The sequence below is a fragment of the Pyxicephalus adspersus genome, chromosome 3, assembly GCF_032062135.1.
Source record: "Pyxicephalus adspersus chromosome 3, UCB_Pads_2.0, whole genome shotgun sequence".
Taxonomy (NCBI): Eukaryota; Metazoa; Chordata; class Amphibia; order Anura; family Pyxicephalidae; genus Pyxicephalus; species Pyxicephalus adspersus.
This window is the reverse complement of record NC_092860.1, coordinates 27,578,331-27,604,965: the sequence shown is the minus strand read 5'-3', so window position 1 is coordinate 27,604,965 and position 26,635 is coordinate 27,578,331. Positions and strand designations below refer to the sequence as shown.

General features: G+C 36.5%; 1 protein-coding gene across 1 annotated transcript in view; it reads left to right on the top strand.

Annotated features, from left to right (window-relative positions):
- LOC140325941 (signal transducer and activator of transcription 5B) overlaps positions 1-25,410 on the top strand; it is a 102,574-nt gene extending 77,164 nt beyond the window's left edge. Inside the window, exons 5-20 of the mRNA XM_072404064.1 lie at positions 513-602; positions 790-964; positions 4,034-4,164; positions 5,047-5,198; positions 5,973-6,128; positions 6,561-6,740; positions 7,086-7,173; positions 10,834-10,956; positions 11,040-11,132; positions 12,434-12,640; positions 14,462-14,556; positions 15,393-15,523; positions 16,115-16,279; positions 16,423-16,471; positions 18,701-18,799; positions 19,543-25,410. Coding sequence (XP_072260165.1) covers positions 513-602; positions 790-964; positions 4,034-4,164; positions 5,047-5,198; positions 5,973-6,128; positions 6,561-6,740; positions 7,086-7,173; positions 10,834-10,956; positions 11,040-11,132; positions 12,434-12,640; positions 14,462-14,556; positions 15,393-15,523; positions 16,115-16,279; positions 16,423-16,471; positions 18,701-18,799; positions 19,543-19,672 — 2,064 coding nt within the window. The 3' untranslated portion in view covers positions 19,673-25,410. The remainder of the gene's footprint in view (positions 1-512; positions 603-789; positions 965-4,033; positions 4,165-5,046; positions 5,199-5,972; positions 6,129-6,560; positions 6,741-7,085; positions 7,174-10,833; positions 10,957-11,039; positions 11,133-12,433; positions 12,641-14,461; positions 14,557-15,392; positions 15,524-16,114; positions 16,280-16,422; positions 16,472-18,700; positions 18,800-19,542) is intronic.
- Positions 25,411-26,635: the final 1,225 nt, after the last annotated feature.

The window sequence follows — 26,635 nt, the reverse complement described above, 5'->3', positions numbered from 1 at the left end:
TATTTTGGATAGAGGTGTAAATGATTAAACCCCTCTACTGGGTTATTCTTAGTCCTCCGTCAAAGTCCTACTAATACCAGTTAAATCTGCCATTGAAGTCAAATAATGCAGTTTCTTGTGATGGTGTGACAACGACGCTGCACTGCTGCTGAATTCAGAGCAGAATTGACATTCCCTTCAAGCTGTTCCTGCTTGGACTGTGGTGTGAGAAGATTTTGCAGTGAATGTGGCTCTCTGCATTCTCACAGCTGATTCACTAGCCTGTGGGTTGTCAATCAGTGCCTTGGCCACACTTAGTCCTGCACACGACTTTCTGGTTTGGCAGCACTGCCTCCGTTGCTCATACCCTTTTAAGTAAGCTGCGGTGTCTGTAAGGGGGGACCATGTGAGAGATGCACATGGAGGATTTAAACTCAGTTAAGGTAGGTTAAAAAGTAGGTTTTTGTTTTTTTGTTTAATTTGCAGATTAGTAAAATCTTAACTATTTTTTTTTTTATTCCACTCTTTTATAGAACACATATGAACGATGTCCCATGGAGCTGGTCCGATGCATCAGACATATTTTATACCACGAACAACGGCTTGTAAGAGAAGCAACCAATGTAAGACTTTGTTTTAGTTCTTCGTGTTTGATGTCATGGAAATATTCTATTGTTTTTTAGGTTGTATTCCTTGTCCTTTTATGTGTATTTATTTTATTCTTTCTGTTATTGAATAAACCTCGACATTCATCTTTAGCATCATATTTTAAAGAATTGTTCACAGACTGCATATTATTTCTGTTTGCAGTCCAGTTCTCCAGTTAGTGGTCTTGTGGACACCATGCCACAGAAACACCTGCAAATTAATCAGACTTTCGAGGAATTGAGGCTTATCACTCAAGACACGGAGAATGGACTGAAAAAACTGCAGCAGACACAGGAATACTTTATTATACAGTACCAGGAAAGTCTGAGGATTCAGGGTAAGTTGATCCAAAGGTCCCCATCCAGTTTTAACAAGAACAGCTCTAACGATCAAGTATGATAATAGAAGTTTCCAGATAGAAGAGATAAAGCAGACCAGAAGCTGTATTTAGGATCTTTTTCTTGTAGCAAGATAAAGTATTTTTACAGGTTAGAGAGATGCTTCAAAAGCATTGTGTATTTAAAACCTTAACAATAAACATTTCTTGCTTGCTCAATTTTTGTCGCCTTAACATACTGTTTAAACGTTTTCTTTGTTATCTTTGTTTAAAAAGTACAAATACCAGTTGAGTTACTAAAATCTAAAGAAAGAGGTTATATAGGGGAAGAGAAGATTAGAGGTAACTGTTTTTTGTGATGCAGATCAGACATGGGCAGTGCTGAGTAATGTCCATTATGTCAGTAACTTTTCTCTGCTCTTAGCAAGGACTTGGACACTGTGCAGAAAATGTACATGTACTACAGAGATGCACAAAATGTTTTTTTTTAATATTTTGCTTTGACAAGTTTTTCCCCTATAGTTATTTTTGTAATAAATATTTTTCCCTTCATAATGGTCTGCATTACTAGTAATTTATTTTCCACACACTTTTTCTAGTACTTCACAGAGTTAGTAGCCCAGGCACACAAATAATTGCCGACACAGAATCTTAAAACCTAATGCTGTTGATGGTTATAGTTTTTGTACAATAAAAGACTCAAAACCAAAAATGTATGTAAGCTCAAGCAAACCAAACAAACTGTGCACAATGAGTACTGTGTGTGAATACTGAACCTTTTATAATCAACAAACCAAGTGAGTCATCCCATTTAACCAGGCACTGTGAACGTAAATGGTGAACTCCACCTAAGGCTAGGTTATTTACTAGAATACCCAAAGGGTTATTTTTAATTATTTTGGCTGGAGTTTTAAAGTTTCTGGAGAAAAATCTAAGACGAAAGCACAGCCTGTACTGTACATGTATAAAATAAAAACATTATTTATCTACAAAAAAAAAACATTGTGTTTAAAGCTTTTGTAGAATGTGCAAAATGTAATATATCTGTCTCTGCTTTTTTTGTTTTTTGTTTTTTGTTTTTTTTTTTAACATTGCTGTCTGTGTCCTCACTTAGAAGATTCACCCTCACTATTGATTACTTAGTGAGCAGTTTGCAGCCTTCAATTGAACTGCTAAAAATATCCCTTTAATATGTCATTGACTGTTTTCAATGAAGTGTGCAGCAGGATTAGTATATCATTTTAAACTACGGTAACTGATAAAAATTACAATGTAGGTGGTTTCCTGAATCTGTTCAAACACTGCTTTGTTTTCTGTACATTACTGTTTTTCAATTTTTACACAAATGTTGAAGAAGCATGTGGGTAATCTATTCTTTATATCAAGTTGAGTATTTTAATATAAAAAAGATTATTTAGAATAGAATTAAACTTTGTTTTTTGCTTTGCTTATCCTAAACCTGATCTGGTAACAGCCATTCTGTAACAGACTAAGCATTCAGTGTCAGTCCTGCCTACTTCATATGCTGATGGGTTATAAAAAATACAGACCTCTTCTCATCTCCAAAACACCCTCATTGTACGCAGAAATGTATAGGATCACAAGAAATCTGCCAGAATGAACAGATTTTATTTTTACATCTCTAGGACAGATATACCATTATCAATAGTTTGTTTTGCAGACAAATGTAGCAAATAAGAGAAGTTCATTGTTAGGATTTGCATTCACTTCAAAGAGATGCTATCATGATTGAATAAAAGAGCTTACCATTACTGAACTCACTTCAGAATCCTGGTTCTCAGGCAGTTGATCTGAATATTTGACTTTAAAATAGTCTGAATCCCTGAATTGGAATAAATTCTGACATTTTATTGACACTCATATATAGTATGCTTGTTCTTGGACTTTAGCATCGGTCACAGCCAGCATTTTTAGAAGGACGCCTGCACTGGCAGCCCCCGTAACTCTCTCATGACTGTTCTTACTAAGATATGCGAGTGATTAGCCTTGTTTGAAGCTCATGGACATTTTACATTTTGCTACTAGTTCTTTGGATCATTTGTATTGATTATTTGTGTTTCTCTTATTGCTGTTATTTTGAGATCAATTAACGTTCAGCCTGCTGGAAAGAAAAGCTCCTTACCATAGGTACCATAATTATACACTTTGACTTGTTCTAAACAGCTTGATGGATTCTCAATCATGAAATCCCGGCAGAAATAATTAAACTTCTTTAAAGATTGCTGCTGTCATAACCTTGGTAAACATGCTGTAGAGGAGGAGGGTGCAAAGCTCCCAGCAGCAGGACATGCATCATGCTTTAGTGAGGCAACATTTTACACCCAGAAAAGCATCAGCATACAGTGTACCACATCACTGTTCCAAAAGTAAACAAACATCCCAAAGCAAGTGGCAGAAAGCCCAGGGTGGCTTATCGTCTTGGGAGTAATGGAAATAGCAGTGGAAGATAAGAAGTTTTTATAATGTTATGCTGCCAGAGAATTATTTCTAAATAGGTTTCCAGCTAAATGTATGAAGAAAAAATGTAGGGCTTGTGGGCTTGCATTGCAGTTGACTCTTTGGGGCAAGTAAAGTCTTCATGACATGCTTATCAAATATAAGGTCATATTCACTTTAAATGCTGTGTACAGTAACAGCAATGTTCCTCTAAGTAATACCTTTGCTGAAGTATGTTAGCGCCAACTTTATGCCCAGTAAGCAGACGTTTATGGTATCTCGTACTTACTAAATTCTATATAAAGATTTGCATAACAAGCATTTTTTGCAAATATCAGATATATGGTTTCTGCAGGTGGAGTTCCATAGTAGTAACAGCCTGAAATCCAATCCCCTTTTTCACTGAGGGTGCTGGTGATTTTCCAAACCCAATGATAGCCTTCTCATAAAAATCTCTGTTTAGTACCCACAACAGTTTGATGGGCCCTGCATGGTTTTCCTATATTAGATTTTAGTTGTTAAACTTTATTACAATTCAGTTGATGCTAATGGTTCAATAAAACAATGTTATGATGTGACTGTGTGTAACTTGCTTCTGCTTGCCTTTCTTAGCTCAGTTTGCCCAGTTGGCCCAGTTAAGCCCTCAGGAGCGTATGCCTCGTGAAGCTACATTACAACAACGACAAGCTTCCCTAGAAAACTGGCTACAGAGAGAAGCCCAAACTCTTCAACAATACAGACTGGTACGTTATCAAAATTCATTCATGTGATGTAATTTACATCATCATGTCTGTTTACTGTGATGTGTTATTTGCTTTTTTAGCTCGGTTACAAGAGAGTCATATGGAAAAAGATGGTTTAGGATGGTTCTTTTACATTCTGTATCTGAACTGAATAAAGTTGTAATAATATGTTATTTATTTCTGCCAAGATGGCTACCTCCACACTGAGACATAGTTCAGAACAATGCATTAGGCAAGTCAATAATGAAAAGGGGGGGGGGGGGGTTGGCATCTGCAGGGAGACCACATGAAATACTGCTTACTCCTTTTTGGCACAACTTCCAAAGTACAGTTCCCTTTATGTAAACTTATATGTGAATGTTTCTTTGCATTGCTTCAGTTTTGGTTCAAGAGCTAAATAGTGTATTTGAAAGAGCAAAAAAGTTACAACATTTTAAAAGATTCTTTGTTTCACATAAAAATGTACCTTGACTCCTCCTGAAATAGTATTTAAAATATAATAGTTTAGCTTCCTTCATACTTCATAATGTAGGGATTTTATTGTTTTTTCTTAGTTTGAAAGAGACATTTGCCTTTTATTTGTTTCCTGCAAAGTAAATACCCATCATAAGCTCCACACTTTTTTTATTACATCTGTTAAAAAGCCCACTTGAAGAGCCCAGTATAAAAGAGTTTGGACTAGTAGTTGCAAGGATCTTTTTTTAACATGAACTATATGTCTTTGGTAATAAATATCCAATGCTTTCTCAAAATGTAAACTGTCAAAGAGGCTACAACAATATCACCATCAACTGCCATACCACTATAGGTTATGGTTTTGAAATTCCAATGCTACTGACTCCAACTTATTTTTGATTGTATCCTACAATGTTGCTTATGCAGGATCTGTCAGAGAAGCACCAAAAGACACTTCAGCTTTTACGGAAGCAGCAAACGATTATCTTGGATGACGAGTTGATCCAGTGGAAGAGACGGCAACAACTGGCAGGAAATGGTGGACCTCCAGAAGGAAGTTTAGATCTATTACAGACATGGTATGTGATGATTCCAGGCCCCAAAAGCAGAAATATTATCAGCCAGTAATCTTGCTGTGGTTACAGTTTGTTATGTCCAATTGTTTCGTTTCTGTGTTTTATGTCACACGTACATGTGGTCCAGTGAGTGTTTGTTGAGATTAAAGCCATTTTATCTCCTTTGGTTGTTTTGTAATTTGTAAAGTATTACTAATCTGACTGTGACAGAACATTGAAAAGAAGGAATTTTCGATACAAAAATATTCGATAACCTTTTTAATTATTTCAAGTTTTACCTTTTGTACATTTGTCTAATCTATGTTCTAGTAATTCATATTTTGATTATTTTGGATGAATATTATGTGCCAGTTTATAGCATTTATTTTTCCTTATTTAATGATGTGCTTGTTTAAAGCAATATTTAAAAAAAAAAAAAATCTAGTTATAGTATTTGATATAAGTTTATATGTTGGACTTTCCATTGTAACATGTAACACATGTGCACTGCTCTTCCTATGAAGAGCCTTGAAAAACATGAAAAACTCGCATGAAAGCTTAGGTCTGTTTCTTCTGTTTTTAAAATGTTTCCTAAAGTTCCATTCATAGTTCATATTTAATTACTTGATCTGTATTTATGTCTTGGTCATTCTAAAGAAAGTATTTTTTCTTGATCTAAATGAATCAGGAGTTTTGGATTACATAAAGTCACACAAAATAAAGAAGTTTGTATTGGCCATTTATAGATGTCCTGTTAAAACTTGCTTTATTGATAACTCAATTACCTTCTCCCAAAAGGTGTGAAAAACTTGCAGAAATTATCTGGCAAAATCGACAGCAGATCAGGCGAGCAGAGCACCTTTGCCAACAGCTTCCTATTCCAGGTCCTGTGGAGGAACTTCTTGCAGAATTAAACGCTACCATCACTGACATAATCTCTGCTTTAGTCACCAGGTAATGCAGTTTAAAAATATCATAATTAAAGCAATTCTAGGAGCATTATTATACAAATGTAATGCCATACGGCAGCCAATCAGATTTCGGTTTTTCCAAGTCCAGTGAAAGATTAGACCTGCACTTATTATCTTATAGTGTGATGTTGCATAGAATATTTGTTATTCTACATGTGTTTTTTTCAGTTGCTTACAAGTCATAACAGCCAATCAGATTCAGGTTTCTGAATATAAAATAAGTAAAAAATTAAATTGTATGTCCAGCAATCTTTTTTAAAGCAGGGAATGGTTAGCGGTTAAAAACTCTTGTGTTTCTGCTAGCTAGAGAATTTCATTATAATAAAGAGAGTTGGGTACATTTTCCTAAATATTGTAATAGCCTGGTATAATCTATGTAATCTTCTGAGCCCTCAATTGTTTTTTATTTCTGCAGCACGTTTATCATTGAGAAACAGCCACCACAAGTGCTGAAAACACAAACTAAGTTTGCAGCAACAGTGCGGCTTCTGGTGGGTGGTAAACTGAACGTCCATATGAACCCACCACAGGTCAAAGCCACCATTATCAGTGAAGTACAAGCCAAGGCTCTGCTGAAGAATGAAAACACACGCAAGTAACTATCAGCATCAGCTGTGTCTCTGTGTTTTCCAGTGTCTCTCTCCTTTTACCTTTACTTTTGGCCTGAAAGTGCCCTTCTGTGACCTCCCCCTGCCCTTTTTTTCTCTATTTAATAAATATATATATTTCCTCTCCTAGTACTACACATATGTAATTGACCTTTTTTTATTGCCTAACCCATACTACTAGTATGTGTGGCAAAATATACCTGTCATTTGCTATGCTTTTTTGTTTTTTTTGCTGTTAAAGATTATTTTTACATATGGTTCTGTCACTATACTGTGCTGTAAAAAATTACAGGCAGAAATTATTTAGCTTAACCAATTGTTATGTTTTACAGTGAAAGCAGCGGAGAAATTTTGAACAATTGTTGTGTCATGGAATACCACCAGGCTACTGGAACACTCAGTGCTCATTTCAGAAATATGGTAATTTTTTTATGATGCATTTATTTTTTTATTATTCACCAACGGTTAGTATGATGTAAGGGCTCTTTAGTTTAGAGCTTCTTAAGAATTCTTTGCTTCGGTTAAAGGTTTCTCAGGAATCTTCAGTCCTGAGTTTTCAAAGCAATCTGCAGTTGAATGCTGAGCTTCTCAGGAATACAAAGCAAGCAGCACCATATTCTCCTCCAAAGGGTACATTTTTATTGCAAGGTCTCCGGCTTCGTTCAAGCCAATAAGTCTGATATGCCTATGTGTTTCATAATAAATGGCCTTAATCACAGCTATGATTAAAGCTGTTTAGGCTAAAGCACCAAAGCAAGTTTGCTGTGAGCTGAAGTTGGGGGTAAGCTGGCTAGATAGGAGGTGTATATTTTATTATACTGAGCTTCTCAGGGACTTTTGCACACATTGAACGCTTCAGTCAGTACCTTATCAGGAATTTATTACTTCAGATGTGAAGCTTCTTTTAGACCTGGGGTTATCTGGCATTCAGTTATTCAGTCCTGAATTTTGAATGTGCCTTAGTTTTCATCTTTTTAGAGATTCAGTCCTGAACTATTTAGAAATTGTAATTTTTCGCGCAGTACCATTCAGGGTTGCCCTTGAGTGATTAACGCAGGAAGATCTAGGCCGGTAAGGATTTATTGTTTGGCTCTGGCTTTCCTGATCTGCATATTTTTCATGTGTTCAAATGTATTGAAGGTAGTCATTTTGAGAATGGATCAGCAATTGCAGCTTCATTATTTCTGTCAGTTTGCTGTAGGCAGAGTTATATGCATAGCATTGTTTGAGTTAAGACCCATATGGGCTCTCATGGTGAAAACGTGCCTTCTGTTCTTTCACTCCAGTGCTGTTGTAATGGCCAAGAACCCTATTGCTTAGGAAGTGATTCCTAGACAGAAAATGGTCATGGCCAAATGGGTAATGGTCATCTTGTGTCTACGGGTACCCTTAGCCAGTAGTACAGTTAAGATCAACTGCATGCTCATTTTTTTCAGCCATTTCAAGGAAAGGAGATGCATTGCAATAATTTTATACAGCCGGTAACCTCAGTTTAATGTAGGTAAATAATTCCTCTGACTTACAAACTCTACTTTTGTAGTTATCATCTCCTGAACAGTTGTATAATAAAGGCTTATTGGCCATTTAATCTTAAGCTTACAGAACGTATACATTAACTCACACATTATTGTCCTTTCTATCTTTGCTATCCACATTTTTTTCATATACAGTTAGGTCCATAAATATTTGGACAGAAACAACTTTTGGTTTTGTACATTACCACAATTAATTTTAAATGAAACGACTCAGATGCAGTTGAATTGCAGACTTTCAGTTTTAATTCGGTGGGTTGAACAAAAAGATTGCATAAAAATGTGAGGAACTAAAGCCTTTTTTTTTACACAATCACTTCATTTCAGGGGGTCAAAAGTAATTGGACAATTGACTCAAAATCTATTTCATGGGCTGGTCTGGGCAATTCCTTTGTTAAGTCATTATCAATTAAGCAAATAAAAGGCCTGGAGCTTTCCATGCAGGTGAAACAAGCCATCCTTAAGCTGCAAAAATAGAAAAAAAACCATCCAAGAAATTGCTACAATTTTAGGAGTGGAGAAGTATGGAGAAGGCGTGGAACAGCTCATGATTCAAAGCATAGCACATCATCTGTAAAACATGGCGGAGGCAGTGTGATGGCTTGGGTGTGCATGGCTGCCAGTTGCACTGGGACACTAGTGTTTATCCATGATGTGACACAGAACAGAAGCAGCCAAAAGAATTCTGAGGTGTTCAGAGACATACTGTCTGCTCAAATCCAATTAAATGCAGTCATATTGATTGGGAGGCGTTTCGTAATACGGATGGACAATGACCCAAAACATACAGCCAAAGCAACCCAGGAGTTTATTAACCTCCCTAGCGGTTCATTTCTTTCTGGTTTTATATGTCTAAAAGCGGTACATTGTTTTTCATGAAAATTTATTTTACAGTATATTATATTAGTATGAATATAATAAACTTTGAAACACAAAATCATGTAAAAATAATACATTGAATAAATTAAAAAAATCTATATATTAAAAAAACATATTTTTTTGCTTTTAAAATACATATTATACTCATACTAATATATATACTGTAAAATAAATGAATGCAATACAAATATATTTTGAATTTCCCGCCCTGCCGGCAACGTACACACGCACCGTTGACTCATCGGATGCAGAAGCCGGCCGGTGATGGACGCGGTGATGGACGCGGTGATGGACGACGCGAGGTGCCGGCGGATCAGGTAAGGCTCTATTACCTCCCATAGGATTACCTACTCCTGAGTGTGACTCGGGATTACCGCTTTTAGCAACTTTTTCTAACCTCTAGGGAGGTTAAAGCAAAGAAGTGGAATATTCTTGAATGGCCAAGTCAGTCACCTGATCTGAACCCAATTGAGCATGCATTTCACTTGTTGAAGACTAAGCTTCAGACAGAAAGGCCCACAAACAGCAACTGAAAGCCGCTGCAGTAAAGGCCTGGCAGAGCATTAAAAAGTAGGAAACCCAGCATCTGGTGATGTCCATGAGTTCAATACTACAGGCTGTCATTGCCAGCAAATGGTTTAATTTGTCCAAATACTTTTGAGCCCCTGAAATGAAGTGATTGTTTTAAAAAAAAAGGCTTTAGTTCCTCACATTTTTATGCAATCTTTTTTGTTCAACCCACTAAATTAAAGCTGAAAGTCTGTAGTTCTGTATGTATGTATATGTGTGTTCAGTGCACATTCTTTTTATATTGGAAAAAAAAAAATACTTTTGGCCTGATGCCTCTTATACTTCTGCAAACCATGGAAAAAGAGGGCATTTGTTGCTCACTATATAGTTGTAAGGAAGGTTCTATTTTGCCAAGCCTGAAATATGTAATGGACAATAGAGAGGAAAGAAGAAAAAGGCTTTTGCTGGTTTATTATTTGAATGGTATTAAAGAATTTGTGTGAATGTTTTTTTGAAAAATAAGACAATAGTAAGGTAATGTTGCATTAAAAGTGTATTACTTTATAGTTACATATTACATTACATATGAACTATATAAGTATATAGGATAGCAGATCAATATTAAAATATACATGTGAACAAGTGTTAATCAAATATAAACTAAATAAGAGTGCATCAAAGAGTTGAAATCTAAGTGTCTCCGAAAGTTTCCTGATGCATTTCACCAAATCAATGGCTTCCTCAGGGGATCAAGAGACTTGAATAGATATAAACTATAGAGAAAGGCATGTAATAAAGAGATTTGCTTAGCCTAGTACAAATGGAATATAATCATATCCTAGTGCATAGAAAAGTTATATATTGATGTAGTAATACATCAAGTTGGATGACTCGTTATCATACATATTCAGAAACAGTTGTATGTACGGATAAATGGATAGATATTCAAACAATATAAACAAACAAAAGTTGAAAATAAAAATAAAAAAGTTGTTTGGATTCATTGGATGTGTATGAGGGATTTGGAGTTTATAGGTGTGTTATAAAGGGAGTGCTGCTGCAAACCATGTAAAATAAAGAAATAATGCAATGACATTAGCTATGTTATGTTTGATTTTATTTTATTTGTTGTTTGTTTTCCCTCCACCCCATATTTCAGTCTCTAAAGCGGATTAAGCGGTCAGACAGGCGGGGGGCAGAGTCAGTAACAGAGGAGAAATTCACCATCCTGTTCGAGTCTCAGTTCAGTGTGGGTGGAAATGAACTAGTGTTCCAGGTCAAGGTAAGCGCTCGGTGGTGAGTAAATTGTGCTTTTCATCCTACTGGGATTGAAATGTAACTGCTGTCCTTATATTCATTCTCCAGACATTGTCTCTCCCTGTTGTGGTCATTGTACATGGAAGCCAGGACAATAATGCCACAGCAACCGTTTTATGGGACAATGCATTTGCTGAACCAGTAAGTAAATATTTTCTGTAGATTTTAATCCAGTAGTATAAAGTAATATGTAGGGTCCCGTTGGATGGATGCCCAACCTACAATACTCCTTTATGTTCAAAACCCTCACTTAACTTCTACCTAATATATTTTATGTGTTACTAAACATGTCATGGGGAACAGTAAGGGATATATTTGAAAAAACAATTTGCATAGTAATTATTTTAGGAAAAGAACATGATTTATCCTGTGCAGACTAATGAGCTAAATTTCAGTACATTGGTTTCTTAGCATGTGTCATTAATAATGTTTGCACTGTGGTGCGATGTTTGTTTTCATCCACAATAAACAAATCTTTTCATTGTGAACTAAAAAGAACACTATGGCACCTAGAGGACAAATTCAAAAAGACAGCTGCTCTTAAACCAGCAATTTTTGATGTGTTCCCCCTACCTGTCTGATGTCTAATTAATACTTTTAAGGCACATTCATGCACTTTTGTTGAATGAATCACTATGCAAAATGTGTAGAAATATAAAGGATGTGACTAGATGTGATCTCATGTGTACTTTTTTTTTAATACAGGTATATCGACATATTATCTAATCTTGGAATTAAATGCTTTAGGGCTGTGTTTTTTTTTTTTGGCATAATATAAGCAAAGCAATAAAGGATGTGTAACTACATCCCAATGTTTTTATATTCTGGGTTTTGTTGTTTTCGTTTTGTTGTCTAAGATGCCTTTTGTATCAATATTATGATCAGGACAAAAAATATATTTAATGGGTAGAGATAGAGCAAAAGCTAATAGGAGTGCTAGCCTCCCAAACTACTAATAAATTACAACATTGTCACCTTCAGAAAGATGTGGGGTAAAACAGGCCATGTTTCGCTTTAGCTGGAGTTTCACTTCAAATTCCTGTTTATCAGAGTAAGGCACCAAGGGTTATCCATACAGAGAAAGATAATCAGGCAAACTATGCTGTTTCAGCCCTAACCTGGTGATAATCAGGTTGTGGGTGGGACAAGACTAACTTCTGCAGACTGTGTTAGCTCAGATATCAGGCAGACAGAATAGGAACTGTGTGTGTACACATGGGGGCTGGTGGAGTCTTTGGAGCTAGCAAACTAATATCATTAAAGCATGTTATGTACTATCGGTGAGCTGCCTGAAATCATGTGCCTATCCACACCCTAATGCTAACCATTTAGGCCAAACACGAACGTTAACACTAATGCATATAACTAGCTGTATGAAGACAATATTTTATGATTGAGTCTCCCATATGTTCAAATGTAATGTTCCCAACTTCTCTTTACAGGGCCGAGTGCCATTTGTAGTTCCAGACAAAGTTCTCTGGCCGCAGCTGTGCGAAGCTCTAAATATGAAGTTTAAGGCAGAAGTTCAAAGCAACCGAGGGCTCAGTGATGAAAATCTTGTGTTCTTGGCACAGAAACTTTTCAATAACAACAGCAACCACAAGGACGATTACAACAACATGACTGTGTCCTGGGCCCAGTTCAACAGGGTGAGAGGCTAAGGAAGATCATTTTATTCCAATCTGCCCTGGAGATATTAATAGAAGGCCACAATTACATCCTGTGCCCAGTTTATAGGTCATACAGTCAGTGCTGGCTCTCATTCAAGGTTATTCCATAAGTCTTCTTGCTGTAAATATATTAACCATTAAAGTTTCAGTTATCCAAAAAATCAGATCAAGAAGTAATTGAATGAAAACTGCATCCAAACATGTTTGTTAGACAGAAGGGTAGGGAAGCAATTCTTACTTGCCTGTTGCCATGCCTTTCATCTCATCTGAGTGATTTACTATAAAGCTGCTTTACTGCGTATTTTGCCATTAGATATATTCCCATTCATGTCAAAAATAGGATTTCTCCATATTTTTTTTTTTTTTTGCATCTGCATTAAACAAGTTGTCACTGAGCTTCGGCCATCTGTTTTACTTAAAGCCTACTACAGCGTGTTAGCAACTTGTTTAAAATTGTTTAATTATGCTTAACAGGTCTTCTGTTAGTGAAACTAATACTCACTATGCACACCTGTCCCCATTCAGTTGCAAGGCACCACCATTTTCTTCCTTTTCTTCCTAACTGTGCAATCTTCAACTTGATACTTCAACTTGAACTTGCCGCAATGATGTAACTTGCACATCAGCTCATTCAGTCTTGGCAAGCTTAGGTCAAACTGGGATTGCTGGGTATTTGCTGGCAACCCCATTTTTTTACATTTTGCTGGTGCAATCAAGCAGGTGAGAATAATTATTGCAGAAGGGACATTTCCTGTCCTTTTATTCAATAATCCATCCCTGATTTAGGATTTCCTAAAGTACAATTTAAGTCCCACTATGAGACCTTTATTTAACATTTCTTTATTGGATCTGAGGTTTGCTTTAAAAGCTTTCAATAGGCTACTTTGTAAGAGCCTCTGTATTTATTGCTCAAAGTAAAATATTATCTGACTGAAGGCACCGAGGTGTGTGATCATTACACTTTCCCGTACTCTGCATCAAGCTTTTCTGGCATTCTTCCTGAGTGGCTGCAAATACATCAGCAGATTCTGCATCAACTTATTCAGTCAGCTTATATCAAGCACACGGTAACTATAGAATACGGGGATTAATGTTAACTGAAATGGTATTTTGATTTAGTTTAGGTTACTTATATGTTGTCTATCATTACCAGAAGCTGCCATACAAACATACATCTTCAGGTGCTGTTAAATTTTGCAGCTTAGAGCAAAAGGTCGGCAGTCAATTTTGCTGGACAAAAAGTCAGCTGTGTGTATCGAAATATACTTTACAGCAGTAAGAGGTCTAGTACTTCAGAAACGTCTTGGATTCTGGACAGCATCCAGTTTTGTAAATAGTATCTGCAAGTGACAATCAAATCTTTTTAGTGTAAGCCAACTTGTAAAGTTTCCAGGTGTATGTTTCCAAAGTGCCCCAGTCATTGATACACAGTAAAGGTGTTACTTTGGTTGACTAAATGTTGAAAGGAAGAAATTGTGTCAGAACATCTATATGTTAATGTGTTTTCATAATTCCCAGCCTGGTATATGTAAAGGATTTGTGCTCTGTACACATTTTATCAGCTTGCATGTAGATAATGTTATATTGCTTCATGTGTGATGAGCTGCTGTTTAGTATATGAAGGAAATTCACGGGCATGGCATCATTTTATCCTAACTAAATGTACTATAAAAATACCATCCATTTAAAAGGGTAACGGTTTGTCAGAGGGAATCAGAAAGGTAATCTCTTTACCAGCCAAAGAAGACATTATGTGGACAGCATATATTCACTTTGATACCTTATGTTGCATTTTAACAGGAGAACCTGCCTGGCTGGAATTACACATTTTGGCAGTGGTTTGATGGAGTGATGGAGGTATTGAAGAAGCACCTCAAGCCCCACTGGAATGATGGGTATGTAAAGCTTGGAAGACATTTCCATACCCTTCTGCAGTGCATTATTTTTTCTGCATTTCCATGAATATTTTCTGCATGAGCTTACTTTATAATGCAAAGTAATAAAACACACAGCATACACAATCAGTACTCATCTTTAATTGATCTGTCTTTAGAACAACTGAAATCTGGTTCCTGTCCAAATGTATTATTCTATGACTAATATTCAGTTTCTGTCCACTGAGACAAAGAAGCAAAAGTGTAAACCTCCCAAAATGAGGGAAAATTTTGCTCCTGGTGGTTGTCCCTACGCATTCCCAAATTTTACATAATCTACAGTAAAAGAATATTTACCAATGCCCCAGTGGTAATGGCAGTGAAAGATAAACTGCATTTAATTAACAGTATTGTGTTATTACAGCATTGTTAAGAAAAGTAATAACCATCTATTGCAAACACCCTTAACTTCTGCATACCAAGATACAATATTATGTATGCTTAGCCTGCATGTAAAAAGACTCACAAATTGAATCATTTTATACCTGCTGGTTAGAAATAGACAGATGGCTATGTATGTATTAGTCATCCCCACGGTCAATCAGCACACATTAATCACATCAGTAGCATTCTGAGGTAGTGGGGAAACTTGTAAATATATGCTATGTGGTCTATAATGGAAAAGGAGGTAGGTGACTACCTTAGTGAAGGCACAGATCTTCCTTTGTTAAGATACAGTATCACCCAATTCTGCACTGCTTGTATATAGTTACATACAACTCTAAACATGGTATAATATTTATGCAGTCATTTCATGATTGTTGTGTCATAACTCTGATTTTTTTTTTAATTTGCAGGGCAATTTTAGGCTTTGTCAACAAGCAGCAGGCTCATGACATGTTGGTGAATAAAAGGGATGGGACTTTTCTTCTGCGCTTTAGTGACTCAGAAATTGGAGGTATCACAATAGCATGGAAGTTTGAACTACGTAAGTTCCTCATTTGTGTTTCATAATTTGGTCATTTGCAAATCTCATATATATAATTATATCCCACTGCTGATGCGAGCAGCGGCGTGGTCGGGACCCGGGTTGTATCTAAAAGCAGATTACTCAGTAATCTGCTTTTAAATTTCCCGGCCACGCCACCTGACGGACCGGCGCCCCTAGCATCACAGCGGGACCATCCGATCGCCGCTGGAGCACGGGGCAAAGGTAAGGGGGGCTTCTAAAGTTACCCCGAGTGTGACTTGGGATTACCACTTTTTGCATGTAAAAGCCACCCTGGGTCACATTTGGGATTACCGCTAGGGGGGTTAACAATTAGCTTCGGCCCCCAATATGCCTCACGTGATCAGGAAGGATTTTTTTTCTCCTGTTGGAGCAAATTAAACCAGGGGTTTTTTTGCCTTCCTCTGGATCAATTGTGTCTAATTGTTTTTATTCTGGGTTATGTTTCCCTAGTGGTTGAACTTGATGGACATGTTTCAACCTAACTATAAATATATTTTTGTGATATATTCCTAAATTACTGCAGTGGCCATCTTATGTGTACTATACATCGTTCATATGTTTCTCTAGCGGACAGAGCTTTGTGGAATCTGATGCCTTTTACAAGCCGGGATTTCTCAGTACGTTCGCTGGCGGACCGTCTGGGTGACCTCAATTATCTCATTTACGTGTTTCCTGACCGTCCTAAAGATGAAGTGTTCTCAAAGTATTACACCCCAGTTCTCTGCAATCCTTGTAAGTAATTTTCTATAAACCATTTATCTGTCCATGTATGTTCTGTATACTATCTGTCAGTTAAACGAGGGATAAATTGTGGTGCTTTTTATATTATTTACCCCCTAATATGTATTTCTTTTGTGTTTGTTTATTCCTTGCAGCTAAAGGAGATGGTTATGTGAAGCCAGCTATAAAGCAAGTTGTTCCAGAGTAAGTTTCTTTTCCTGACATTTTACATACACATCATAATTATTAACCCCCCTAGTGTTCTATTTCCGTCCAAATTTCCATGCGAAAAGCGTTACATTTTTTTTTGCATGGAAATTTATTTTACATTGTAGGCTATAATTCTTAGCCTACAATTCATAACTCACCGAAATAAATCTAATATTTATTAATTTTCTAAATAAACTTTAAAAAAAAAAAACACAATATAAATATAAAAATGTTCTTGAATTGGACTCAATACAGCTATTTTGTATTGAATCCAATACAAAATTATTTAAATTTCCCGCCGATCTGCCCGCCTGCACCAACGTCACCGGGAAACCCCGAAGATCATCTCTGCACTTTGCGGCTGCAAATCAGAGGAGCTGGACGTGTCCCTAGGACCTGCGGGGACCAGCAGCACGACGGGGGAGGACAACAGAGCAAGATAAGTGGGTTTTTTTTTTTTTTTAGGATAAAGCTACCCTAAGTGTGACTCGGGATTACCACTATTTGCAGGTAAAATCCACCCTGAGTCACACTCCGGATTACCATTGGCTGCTGAAAGGCTAGATATTATTTTCATACTTATTCGAGAGCAGAAGTTGTTCCATTTACCAGGTCAGAATATTGGGTGCAGTTTCAAATTAAGAGCGGCGGTACATGCACTTGTATTTTCACATGATGCCACAGATTTAAACATATCGTATGACGTAGTGTCAGAACTGTCTGGTCATGTAGTGGATATCTAGAAAAGAGAAACCACCCTTTCCAACTATACGAACCACCTGTTTATCTCATCAGTGAATTTCCAAATGCTGATAAATCATTATATTATCAGATCTCTTATGTTACTGTAGAGGAAACAACTGTGTTATGTGCAGTTCATGTCTGCAGTTACAGTTTCCAAAATATAATTCAATTCCTAGCTATAATTCTTAGGCATAACTCACCGAAATATATTTAATATTTATTAAATTTAAAAATAAACTTTAAAAAAAACACAAAAATCTGTTAAAAATATAAATAAAGAAAATAGTTTAACATGTAATGTAAGTGTACAGTAGCATATATAATATAATTATGACCAAGGTATATCATGGTGTCCCATTCCCAAGTACCTTTTTAAATATTATTCAGCTTTCTGTATTTTATCAAAGGCAAGCCAACCAAAACAACTTATGTGCAATTTATTTCTTTATTATCCCTTTGTTTAAGTAGTTTGTGACTGTTTCTTTTTCCTATACCTAAAACCTAACATACAGTATCTGTGTAAATATAAGTGTAAATGTGGATGAAATGCTTGATTTGGTTAGCAAAGAAAAAACATTTTTTTCTTTGCAGTTTCTGTATTATTTTGAAATTTTCTTTTCAGTAAATGAGAAATATATATTGCATGTCATTAGAATCTTTTGAGTCTACTATGCATACCCACCTATGTGGATAACTCTATAATAGGACTAATATAAAAAAAAATTACAGTGTAAAATCATTGTGATATGCACATTAGGTAATATATCTGAATTCTAATGGCTTGACACACACACACAGATACTTTTTAATGTAATCTGTCCCAGATTTATTGTATACAGTCCCATGTTTACTTTTTGCTATTTGTGTACTTATATGATTGGGATGTGACAGTCATTGACACAATACACATTTAATACATTATATTATGATGTATTCCTTTTTTAGACAGTTGTCCCATAGCCAGGTGTTCACCTCGATGTTAAATCTTGAAGCAGCCCTTATATTTTTCATTTCCTTTAATTTCTTTACCAATGACAGTGGTGACCAGTACAAATTAATAGGTAAATCTGCCCAATAGGACACCGTAATACAAATTTGACAGATTGTTTAAGTTTTCCACACACTCTCCCAAGTGTAAAAATATTGTCTAGTTATCCACTTTAAGTCCAAAACTCAGCAATAGGTGCATTGCTGAGGAATAATGAGGTGTGTAATGTACAGTATATTTAAACATCTAAAATGAATTTATACCATTGTACCTTAAGTAAAGTAGAGTTATATTGAGTAAAGCTGTAGAAGATTTGATAATTAAAGCTCCTATTGATCCTATTGATTTTTAATAGGGTACATATATTCATGAAACATATCAACACAAAGTAGCTGCCTGTACTCTAGGAAGATGTTAAATATCTGCAAAACAGCGGTAAAGTCTTTGCTGTTTGCATACATAACTCATCCATTGTTCATCTTTCTGTTAAGGTTTGTTGCTTCTGATGTCATCCCAGCAAACAGCTACATGGACCAGGCACCTTCTCCTGCAGTTTGTACTCAATCACACTATAATCTATACCCACAGAAGTGAGTATTGACACTAAAAATTAATTTTGCTGTTATTAGGACTATTCCATTTTATTTACTTTTTTTAATATTCCTATTGTGAAAAGATTTTTTACTAAGGATTCTTCTTTTAGGTTGATGTTTTAAATTTTACAAATGATTTTTACCTGTCTGTAGATTAATCGGGAAGAAAATTCCTGCTTCCCTCCCTGTATTTTATTTGCTGCTTGAGAGTGTCACATGCATTGTACTTTTGGGTATGATGGTCTAGCTGTGACTTAGCCAGGGGATGTGTTGGACATGAGAAACAACTGCATCTATACACAGAACATGGACACTCCTGTACAGCATGCTGTCAGGCTATGGGCTTTTCTACTAAAGTTGTGGTAGAACTTTGCACACCATTTGTTTTGAGCTTTCTGCTTTGTATTTAGCACATTTAAATAGAATGCTTAGTTTTGGCTTTAAATATTTTATGATGCCTTGCTATATCCTTCTAGCAGTTATACTTCAGAGGAATCAGTACTACATGTAATATTCTGCATTCCTTCCTTCCATTTCTTTTGTCCAGTACAGGAGTGGTCAGCTATGCTCAATTAATGGCCATCATTCTTTGCTTATTTTCATAGCACAGGGCAGGAAAAAGATTCCTTCCCTTTTGTAGTGTGGGGAAGCCATGAAAGTGTGGTTTGTGCTAAAACTTCTATTTATTGCCCGTTATTTAGAACTGTGCTGATGTCTTTTTTTTTTCTTTTCTACTGCAGTCCTGACTCTGTTCTTGACCCTGATGGTGATTTTGACTTAGATGACAGCATGGATGTGGCCCGACATGTTGAAGAGCTTTTACGGCGACCCCTGGATAACAGCCAGTGGATACCCCATGCTCAGTCCTGACTTGCCTCTCCCCATTCTGCACTGCCTCTAGTAATCAAAATGTGAATTGTTTTCACAAAAAAAATGGTATTTTGTGCATGGTGATAACAAGTAGTTTTCTTTTAATCTTTTCTTTGTTCTATGGTACCTTTTGTCACAAAAAAGTATCCTACTTTGCTTTCTCCTCCCCTGTTCCTGCTAATTTTTTTGGGTGGGGGGCCGGGGCGGGGGGTTAATCCCTGTCAGTGTCAGTGTAACACTTGTGCTTCTTGAGAGGTCTGTGAAACAGAGGTAAGCTGACAGTGCCACAATTTTTGGAAGGCCTCATATACACAGGTGTTATAAGGGGGTGTTCATCACACATTTCTGATGCCTGATGTGGGCCCCCAGACAGCAGCCAAATAGGGTTTTATAGTTCTGGATGGGTTAACACATACAAACATTTAGCCAAATGTTTGCCTCACATTGCTCTGCATCACATAGAAGATAAAAATGCCAGTAGCATTTTAAAGTCTGGCAGAAGGTGGCCAGAACCCCCAAACAGCTTCTGGAATTATTTCCACATGGAGAATTAGGCCTGTGTGCCTTGAGAAATGTTTAAGCTATAATGTCATTCATGTTTACTTTGCTATATATATCTCTATAAAATATTCTCTGCATCTGAGCCTCGGCATTCAAAAAAAAGAAAGATAAGAGAGATAATATAAATAAAACCCTATTTAGGCTTGTAAAGCGTTATAAAATTATTTAATGTTAAATATCTACATATAGAAATATATTTGTCAAAGTACAAATCTAAACAAATATTTGTTTATCTAGTCTGAGAATTTTTGGTTTCTATTTTCCTGATAGTTTAGGTTTAGAAAAGTCTAGGAAAATCTCAGGTAATGAGGCAGATGTTTGAGTGTTGTGAGCTAGATTCTGTCCACGGAGAGATCAGTCCAACTTATTTAAATGAAATATGATAAAAGATAACAGCTATGCTCGGTCATAATTGAGTTGTTGTATTTGGCACATTCGAAGTGTAGCATGGTGAATAATGATATTAAGTTTATGGCAGAGTTAAGTTAGTCCCTCCTTTTTATTGTACTGCTAGGGCTGCACCAGAAATAATGCAAAAGTGGGCATAACCTTAACAGACATAGTTGATTCAGATTTCACATGTTGGTAGAGCAACACTATATCCAATCCTATGCACTACTCAACAAAGTCTTCATCAGAAGCTTTGCATTTGCACCATCAGCAAACCCAACTCTCTTTGATTTATGTTAGTGTTGGCATAGTTAGATTAAAAAAAAAAGACACGAGTCCATCAAGTTCAACCACTAGGTTAACAAAACTTATCCCAGATAAAAACCCTTATAGACATAGCTGATCCAGAGGAAGAAAAAATAATCCTGGTACAATTTACTCAAACAGGGAAAGAAAATTCCTTGCTGATCCCATGAGGCAATCGGATGTTCCCTGGATTACCAGTGTCTGTTGTCTTTACTTTAAAACTTTAATATTCACTTAACTTATGTGTTTCTAGGAAAGCATCCAGCTTTTTCTTAAAGCAATCTATAGTAGTTGCTATAAGTCTCCCCTTCTTTAAACTTCTTTATCCATCAGTGCATATTCCTCTTGTCAATGGTGCCATCTCTGTAATCCTTCAATAGCCTACCATGGATATTTAACAGCCTGCACCCCTTCTTTTGTCGATCATTGATGGCACATTGCTAATTACTTACAATGAAGAATAAGATTATGAAACCCCTGTATAGAGAGTTTCTCTACCAACATGTAGTGGACCTATGTCACTCAATAAAAAGTTATGCCTACTATTACTTTACTTTAGGTTCAGCTTTTATAGCTGAATCTAAAGTATCCGCCCTACCAATATGTACACAGGGAAGAAGAATTGGTGTTTGTAGGCAGGCCACTTTATATGTATCTATCTCGCTGAGATATTTTCTCATTAGATGATGAGCAGGGAAGTGTTCAACAACTACCAATAGATCTGCCATGGAACCTCCAATTGAGTTGCTTTACCCGGGAGCACATTTTTCTCTTTCAATGAAGTTGTTTCATTAAAAGACACAGGTTGTGCAGGTAAATGGCTTTCAGTGAGCCACTAAGAGAACTGTTATTTTGAAGTCAGACTTGGAATTGTCTCTGTTGAGAGGAAAGAAGAAAATGTTAGAGAAAACTTCAAAGGAATCCGTCTTGCAGGGTGTTACCCACCTGAGACGAGGCTTCTACCTAGCACATGGCCAACATCCAATAACTTTTCTAGAGCAGGTTTGTCAGTGTCTATGTGAACTAGCAGCTGTTCTGGAGTCAGGTAGTGGCAGCCTGGCTATGATAGCCAACCACCAGGTTGTTTTCTGTGACTCAGGCACAACTAAATAAAAGCTGAATTTGTAGCGTCAGAGGGTGTTTCTATGACACAGTGATTCTGTACAACCGCTGGTTACTAGAGATCATCAGGGGCTGCATGCTCTAATCACTGAGAGACAGAGCTCCCATTTCATGCTAAGAACTCTTGTGTTTTGGAAAAGGGCAGTAGTAAGTGTAGTAACATTTTATGTAACTTTGTATTTAATTTTTTCTTTTATCAAAATCTCACACTCTGTCAGGAGGTTTACACAGCTTACACACCCAACCCTTTTCATTCTTTGTGTCTCGCACAAAATTTAAATCCACCATTTTCTCATAGATAAATGAGTGAATAGATAAATTGCATTTTCAGGAGTGTCAAATTATCAACATGCCTATATGTGTTGAAGAAAATTAGCAACCCATTAAAAATGGTGAACTATAGCAAAAAATGGGTCTTCTGCTTTCACGGTCACACCAGTGGGCTACTTTATCTCTAGCTTGGCATCTTACCTCACCCTCTGTGATAACATAGGTTGAGTTTGGAAAAGTCAGTGTGTTCCTCTCCTCAGTCTATACATTTGTGTATATGTTATATAGCGAGGAGTGCTGTTAAGTCAAGTTACAAATAGAGTGCTACTTTGTGGCGTAATTAGGGACAAGCAAGTGCAATTGCCAAGCATGATCTGTCTTTAGAGGAGGAACACTATTGAGAGAAAGCGCTATTAAAGGAAGATGTAAATACCTTGTAATTTACTTCTAATTTTTTTTTTCTTAAGAGACCTTAAAGACACTTTATAGCTTCTCACAAATGCTAGCATTTTGTTGCTGATGACGATTATGGTAAAAAAAACAAAACTAGCTTTAGTACAGGTATCGCACAATGATTTTAGTGACTCACCCACTAATTGACCAATTGTTAACTAAAACTATTGTGGTTCTTGCAGTGGGGCATGCCCTGCTCCACCTTTCTCTCCCCTCCACATAGAAAAAAACAAAAGCTGTTTGACTGCAACAATAATTAAATGTCTTGACACAGCTGCAAAGACTAAGGCTATGTACACGTGTGCAATAATTGTCGATCCTTTCCAATGACAAACGGCTGCACAATGCTGTTCATACAGCACCATTCTGCTTTATGGAAATATGACTTCCATTACAATCGTTTTGGACGATGGATGACAAGCATGGTACACACGCAAGATGCTCGACCGATATCCGCCCTGAGCCGATTGACGGACGAGAACCATTGTACGTGTGTACCTAGCCTAACTTTTAATATTCAGACCAACTTACCCACAGAGCTCAGATATTAACAGCAGTTGTTACATCTTCAGTCCTCTTGTAACCCAAAAACTACAGTAAAAGAAGACTATGACACGTCAACTATGATTGTTTATTCTCCTGCCTGGAAATCTTTATGGTCGCAGCCAGCAGATATCAGGGAATTAGTGCTATACTGCACCTATTCTTTTTTTTTAAATGTTCCTTTCAAGGCCTTGATCCTCATCACCTTTCCCAACCATGTACATGCACTTTCATTCTAGTATGAAAAAAGCCATGAAGAATCTTTTAATATTATAATAACAAGGAAAACCACGTGGCCAGTTTCAGCCTCTGACCCTCCTATAGGATACAAATCAGCGCTGATTATTACTGTAAAACTACTTGAGTACTCACCACAGTCTCATATGATTTTTTTTTTTCCCAAAAGAAAAACAATATTCTATATTTTTAGTCTATGGGTCATTTCAGGAATTTCATATGACCAGCTACTGGAAGGATGTTGAACCTTTTGTATGTTAGCAAGAAGATGTAATTCTTATAGATAATTCATCCTTCAATTGTGTGTGTGTGTGTGTGTGTTAGGGGAGGGAGGAGGTAGATCTTACAAAGGGTTGTTTTTGTTTAGATTAGGGGCGTTGATATTTACATATTTGTGGTAGGTCCCTGTATTATTACTGCAGATTGGTTTTGGGCTGCGGTTATTACCTTTGATCAGTCACTGCCTCACCCTGTCATATACGTGCCTTTCTTTCTATACAATGATTATGAATTGTATAACCAGGGATATCTAAAGCCAAACCCCCACATCATGCCCCCTGTGACTGGGCTCAGTTTTATATTGTTCACCAAAAACAGATGCTGTCATTTCATTGTAGCCAAAGGGCCGCTTGACTTTACGCCATATATATATTAATCAGAATAAGAGCCCCATAAGTTTATTAATAATGATTCTGCTTTTTGTTATGATGTAATAATTATGGCTGTAGATTTATGGTAGAGGAGGGCTTTTATGTGTTTTAACAGTCCAATCATTTTTGAATAAGAAAGCCTAAATCATACTAGGCCACATCACATCCCCACCACAGGCCAGTAATCAGGGAAATCTGAAATGTTCCATTTAGCAGGAGTAGGGCTAGATCAATCCGTTCTCATCTCTTGTCAGAAAGTCTCATTCCTATCTGATTCCTCACCCTAAAACTTGTGCATTTAGTTCCTCACGGTTTTTTGATGTTGTATAGTGATTTTAAAAGAAAATTTAAAAAAAAAATGGTAAGGAAAAAAAAACACAGCACTCAGGACATAGCTATAAATATGTACATATATATCTTTTTACAGCTCTCCGTATACGATACAAGATGTTTTTTGAATGTTGGATTTTTATCTAAGGTTACGACAGACCGAGAAATGCTATATTTACAAATCAAGCAAGATAAAAGAACCGTAAAACAATCTCAGCGGACCTTTTAGTTTTATGGGCTACCACTGTTTGTTAAATGTGGATAGGTGTGCCTTAATGAAGCAGAAATTCATACCCCCTCAGCATTGACATGTAAAAGTATACCTTTCCCCAGAGACACCTTTTTCCCCACCATTGTCAGTTTTAACATGGCGGCCACAGTGTTCAAAGATTGTGTACAAAGGGGAGAAGTATTTCTGTTTTACCAGGACACAAAGATTTATCTAAAAATCAACGCACATTTAAAACAACAATTTCTTACAGGTTAAAGACATAGCCACTTGTTAGCTGTAAGTTGGTCAAAATGTAGTGTAGTGATGAAATCATGTTTTATTTTTTATTATTTGTTGTCATTTTAGCTGGAGGCTGGAGGTGTGCAGTGCTAGCTGTGCCTCCTGCTAGTACCCTAGGGAATAGTTTTTCTTGGGTTATTTCTTTACTAACATTTTTAAGTTTTGTTTTTCCTGCTCTGAATGTTTGAAACATATCAACTTCCTCCTCGTTTTTTGTTTTTTTTTACCCATCCTTTTGCTCTTTATCCTGCCCTCCCTAGTTGCTCTTTTATTTAGCAGATTACAATGTGTGTTTTGTGCCTCTGTGACTTTTACTTTGGAAATAAATTGTATTTTCCATTATGAAATAAATAATTTGGTTATGACTTTTTGTTTTGTTTATTGAATGCTGTTATTCTTTTTTACCACTTACTAAACCTTTCAGTTTTTTTATCAGTGTTTTTCAACCTTATTTGAGACACGGCACATTTTTTTACATTGAAAAAAATCTGCAGCACAACACAAATCAAAAATGTTACAAAATGACACTAAGCTAATTCTTTTGTCTCTAAGAATAAGCAAGGCAATTAAGTTACCTACTGCCACCCACTGACTTGGAAGAGTATTACATTACTTTGCCACTCACTACAGCACAGACACTCAACAATGGTATTTGGATAATTTCCCATGGTACACCTGAAGATCTCTCGCGGCACAGTGGTTGAAAATCACTGGTTTATAAACCTTAACATAGAGGAATGTAGGCTGCATAAAATCTGTTGAAAAGTACAGCCCAATAGCTACTGTAAGTAAAGAGCTGCAATCCCTGGTTGATGCTCCAATTTTCATAACTTCCTTCCTCTTTGTATCCATGAATGTTTTATTTATTTATTTTATTTTTTTTCTTCTGGTCAGTTTTTAAAGATTACCCCTTTTTTTTTCTTAAAGTGTACTTGATTAACTCTGGATGTTTTTAAATAAAACTTTTTTTTACTTTCTCCTCTAATGATTAGCTATATACATTTATTTTGTTTCTGTAATGTCGCAATTCAGAGATTCCCACTTTCTTGGAGTAAATTTGCTGCCAGAATAGAATAGGACATTACTAGCTGATTAAAGTAGGCACATCCTCATGTCTCTATAATTTTAGTATATCAAACCATGTGTGTTAATGTGTCCACTATAGAAACCATTTATAGAAATCATTGTTTTCATATCATCAGTATAACAAATGCCCAAAGCATAGGCTGGGCTTCAGGGGGAGCCGGCAGGTTGTCGATATACTACACGGTGCCAGTGGTTTGGATTAAAGTTATAGTAGAAGTAATAATAACCAGCTGTCCTACAAGGCCTTGTTCAGAAACACTGGGTTATCGGCCTCTATTGCTCTGAAGGCTAAGTAGGCGTCATTACATAGTAGGTCAGGTTGAAAAAAAGACATAAGTCCATCAAACTCAACCACTTGGAAGTAAGAAGTCATTGTCCCTATTTAGCATAGAAGTCCTAATGTATGTTTGAGTCTGGTATATCAACAGCAGCAACCTAAAAACCTCTAATTGGTTGTCGTATTGTAGTATTCCTAATGTTATAGATGTTTAGTGTTGACTGTAT